The 5000-nt window shown below is 42.5% G+C and overlaps 1 protein-coding gene across 1 annotated transcript in view; it reads left to right on the top strand.

Moving 5' to 3' along the window:
* Window positions 1–5000, top strand: part of LOC118801301 (ankyrin repeat and fibronectin type-III domain-containing protein 1-like) — a 60133-nt gene that overhangs the window by 11763 nt on the left and 43370 nt on the right. Inside the window, exon 3 of the mRNA XM_036561554.1 lies at window positions 4138–4260. Within this exon, the coding sequence (XP_036417447.1) occupies window positions 4138–4260 (123 nt within the window). The remainder of the gene's footprint in view (window positions 1–4137; window positions 4261–5000) is intronic.

Genomic DNA, 5000 nt, shown 5'->3' with positions numbered 1-5000 from the left:
GTCTGATGCCTCCATGTGAGCAAACAAACAAAACTGAAAGTTTCAGTCGTTTGAAATGAGTAATAACAAAGATTACGTTCTTTATTCTGTCACCTGTTGTGCGCATATGACACTGTAAGAAATCGTTTATTTCAGGTTTTTATATTTATAACTGTTAACTTAGTAGCTCGTCACTCAGCTGTATAAGGCTCTGACGAATTGCTCTACTTTGTCAAAATGTCCGACTGCAGTGCATATTTACAGGCAGGTCTACATGGAACTGTTCATTTTCCACCTTTTTCAAACATCCTACCTTAAATGGTGCAGCAGTTACAGTCTGGCGCCTCAGGCCACCGAGACGTTCAGGCACCATTTATGGTGGAACTGCTTATCAGAAAATATTACCAGCGTTAATAGAATAATAATGTTACTGAGAGCTGAAATTCACTGCTCATTACATTGTTTATAAATCTGTTGATAGACCATCATTAATTGTAATTAATCTCTGGCTATTTCTGCTGTATTTATAGCTATTTTCATTATTTTATGTGTCTGTGTAATATTATAAACTTCTCCCTACAACAGTCATAATTACGTAATATTATTATTACTATGTTTTCATTTAATAAAAAATAGATGTAGTTTATGTTCATATGGCTTTATGTGGTGATTCTGAATAGGTTTTAGAGAAGAACGAAACAGAGGATAACGTCACCACTGCATCCAGTTACAATGCAATGTTTGACTAAGTCTGTAATATAATAGTAATTAATAATGTTTAGGCTATATGTCAATTACTGCTATATTTTACATATATTATAAAAAGGAACGTTATGTATTGGTATACATAATGAAATATTCACAATAATGAATGTACGATTAACTACAAACGAATTTCATTTGTTTTGTTTGTTTTTTTTTGTTCTGAAAAAAAATCCGGTCTCGATCTTGTCTCGGTCTCGGCCACTCCTGGTCTTGGTCTTGACTCGGACTCAGCTATAGTGGTCCTTCATTACCACTAATAAGAACACAGCTAGTGTTCTTCTAAACCAATCAGCTGTGCTGCCAGACCTGAGTGTTGTATAAATGAAAACAAAGCCTGTCCTGAGTGTTTAAATGTAGACCTTCACTCAGTTCTGCTCCGCGTTTCAGTGAGTGGGACGCTGATCCAGTACAGAGTTCAGATTCTCTGGCTGAGAGTGTGTGAAACTCTTCATTCTCAATACGATCTGAGCTCCAAGTTGTGTGCGTGTTAGAGGAAATCACAGTGATGATGTCATCACTTGGTATTTCCCACTGTAAGGAATCCTTTAACGACATTACATCATTATCTAGTGCCTAACTGGATGATGTCATCAGGAACAGCTGCAGGTGGAATCAAGTTCACACAGTTCTCACACTACTGCCCCCTTACTGCCCCTCTACTGGCCCTTACTGCCTCCTACTACCCCCTTATTATCCATCGACTGTCCCTCTACTGCCCCTAACTGCCTCCTACTACCCCCTTATTATCCATCGACTGTCCCTCTACTGCCCCAACTGCCTCCTACTACCCCCTTATTATCCATCGACTGTCTCTCTACTGCCCCCTTACTGTTCCTCTACTGCCAATATACTGCCCCTTAGAATCCTCTACTGTCCCTATACTGCCTCCTTGGTATCCTCTACTGCCCCCTAAGTTCCCTTTATTGCCCTGTTACTGTCCCTCCACAGTCCCGCTTAATTACCCTAACTGCCCCACTACTGCCGTTGCTGTAAATGCCACAAATAAAAAACACAGTGCCTCCAAAAACACAACAAATCCAAAAATGCAACAACAAATCCAAAAACAACAAATCAAAAAGCACAATAAATCTATAAATGCAAAAATAAATCTCAAAAGGAGGAAGAAATCCAGATGCAGCAGCAAATCTAAAAGCGCAACGAAAAGTGTTATGTAATAAATCCAAAAATGAAACAACAAATCCGCAAATACGCAAATGTAAAACACAACAGCAGTTCAAAAACACAACAAATTCAAAAATGTAACAACGAATTCAGAAACCGAAGCATTCAGATAAATGTTGTTCGTAAGGAGAGAGAAACCCGTTCTTTTAGTAGTTTAACTCAAAGTTTCTGAAGAAGCTCCGTTTATTGTCCACGCACTGTAGCCGCAGTCTCAGTCTGGGCTTCCCTCTCTGTTGTCGGTACCGGCGTGGTTTTAGATTTTTTCTTCATGGTTCTTCATTTACTGTTCTTAGATCTGTTGGGCTGGTTTGAGGATTTTGTTCTCCAGTTTGGGTTTGCTGGTGTGTATTTAAGGTGGCCAGTGGACAGGTGGCTAGCAACTGGAAGGTCATGGGTGTAAATGTTTAAATCTCAGGACTGACTGGGGATTCCTGGTTGTGCTTTTGGGCAAGACACTTACTAACCCCCCCCACCCAAACCTGCCCCAGCGTGGTGGTGGGGGGGCATTTGCTCTGCTGGATACACTTTGCTACTCCCAGCCTGGGCATAGTGGAAGTGGATCAATACCTCAGTGTATTTGAAGTTCACTTCATGTTCTTTTTACTGGTCCAGCACTGAAACTCAAACTCCCAGAATGCACCTCTGGAAGCCCAGCTCCTAGGTGCGTCTCTGTGGCAATACACTGTTGTTATGGAAACAGTGATTCAACTGTAACGAACGAGACTGAAGGAGAAAGACTCTAAACACATGCACACTCAGAACCGGAATGGCCCAGTATTCCACCAGTTAGCCCTCCATCTGACACTAAGCCAGTGAAATCCTGAGTAATCCACAGTAATCTCTCCGTCTCTCTGATGAGACAGGCTGGAAAATATGCTCTGGAGGTCGGGAAACTTTGGAACTGCAGTGTGTGTGTGTGTGTGTGAGTGTGTGTGTGTGAGTGTGTGTGTGTGTGTGTGTGTGTGTGTGACGGAGTAGTGTACATGCCTATTAATGCAACTGGCCCTCACAATAAATCTAACAACACTGTGTGTGTGTGTGTGTGTGTGTGTGTGTGTGTGTGTGTTGGAACTGTGGGGGTTTTATTCTTCTTGACTTTTTCACATCTGTAAGTGTGTGAAGTGTGTGTGCTCCCAACACTGTGACACTCAGTAAATTTAACACTCAGCTAGAAACACAGGGAAACTGATAAGAACAGTCTTCACCTCGGTAGTCATGGCAACAGCCAAGCTGAGCTTCTCAGTGCTCATGCATGAGCAATGATGGATCAGTGAAATAATCGGTGATTATTGTAAGTTAGCATTAAAAACATCGTTGGAAAAAAAGGTTGATTTGAATGGTAGACTTTAATGAAAAAACTGGGGGTTTCTGCTGTTTGGCCAGCAGGGCTAGTAGGGTGCACTTCACCAGCCAACGCCCACCCCAAAGAATGGTGGTAGCGTGGTTGCTGCTCACTACCAAAACACACCCACGCTCCTGAGCAGCACACCTGATTGACCTGTGATGCTGCGTTCACATGTTGGCGCTGAAAAATGTCCCACACCTCATTGCAGTACATGACTGACGCTGACATGAAGCCGTGCAAATGTTGCTATGGTGACCACATTACCGGCCAAAATGGATAATGGAGCTTTTTCAGTGTAGATTGATTCTTTAAGGTGGAGAAAGTCAGGAGCACACCCTGCACTCTTTTACTGTTGGTGTATAATACCGGGATTGTCTGTGATTCAACAACGACATGTTTGGCTTCCATGGCTCCAAAAAAATCAACATCCAGTTTATTCACCATCATGGTCGATGGCAAAAGTTGGAAAATCTTCATAGAAGATTTGCTTTGCACTGTGGAAGTCTCCGCTGGCCATGTCAGTATTTTCCGTCACGGCTTTATTGAAAGCAATGGAATACTCGGTTTGCCATCGTCCATCTCGTGTCTATAGGTGGTAGAAGATGAGTGGTGCTGAGCCACTTTGCAGTGTGTTTAGTGTGCTGTGCATGGTTACCAACTTCAGCTGAACTGGTACTATAACAGACCTCTGATTCAGAGCTCTGCTTCGTACACATTGTACAATTTTATTTTTTATTTTTTATTGTGTTTTATTACACTGATAAAGGCCAAATGTTTTGTTTATGGATATTATGCCATTATAATATATGAAGACTTGACATTGCTGATTGCTGATTGATGGTTTGTGTGTGTGTGTGTGTCTGCAGGCTGGACTCCGGTATTGTGCGGCTGACTCAGCGCCTCTCGCTGAAGGACAGGCACTGGAAACAGGAGAAGAGTCTGCAGTGCACACCACCAGCCTACAGGAGGCGCTCTCTCAGCCTTGACTGGTAACTCGCTCACCGTCCACCTCCATTCACACACATACATCTCCAGTGACCTCCTTTCACAGCCATTTACTTTTTTCACATTCATTTACCTCCATTGATCTCTCTTTACCTCCATTCACCTCTACTGATCTCTCTTTACCTCCATTCACCTCTACTGATCTCTCTTTACCTCCATTCACCTCTACTGATCTCTCTTTACCTCCATTCACCTCCACTGATTTCTCTTTACCTCCATTCACCTCTACTGATCTCTCTTTACCTCCATTCACCTCCACTGATTTCTCTTTACCTCCATTCACCTCCACTGATCTCTCTTTACCTCCATTCACCTCTACTGATCTCTCTTTACCTCCATTCACCTCTACTGATCTCTCTTTACCCCCATTCACCTCTACTGATCTCTCTTTACCTCCATTCACCTCCACTGATCTCTCTTTACCTCCATTTGCTTCCACTGATTTCTCTTTACCTCCATTCACCTCCAGTGATCTCTCTTTACCTCCATTCACCTCTACTGATCTCTCTTTACCTCCATTCACCTCTACTGATCTCTCTTTATCTCCATTCACCTCTACTGATCTCTCTTTACCTCCATTCACCTCTACTGATCTCTCTTTACCTCCATTCACCTCTGCTGATCTCTCTTTATCTCCATTTGCTTCCACTGATTTCTCTTTACCTCCTTTGATCTCTCTTTACCTCCACTCACCTTCACTGATCACTTTTTAACCTCCATTCCC

Source organism: Colossoma macropomum, unplaced genomic scaffold (assembly GCF_904425465.1).
Source record: "Colossoma macropomum unplaced genomic scaffold, Colossoma_macropomum, whole genome shotgun sequence".
In the NCBI taxonomy this organism is placed as follows: domain Eukaryota; kingdom Metazoa; phylum Chordata; class Actinopteri; order Characiformes; family Serrasalmidae; genus Colossoma; species Colossoma macropomum.
Note: the sequence above shows the minus strand (reverse complement) of the source record. Positions and strands in the feature narration are given on the sequence as shown.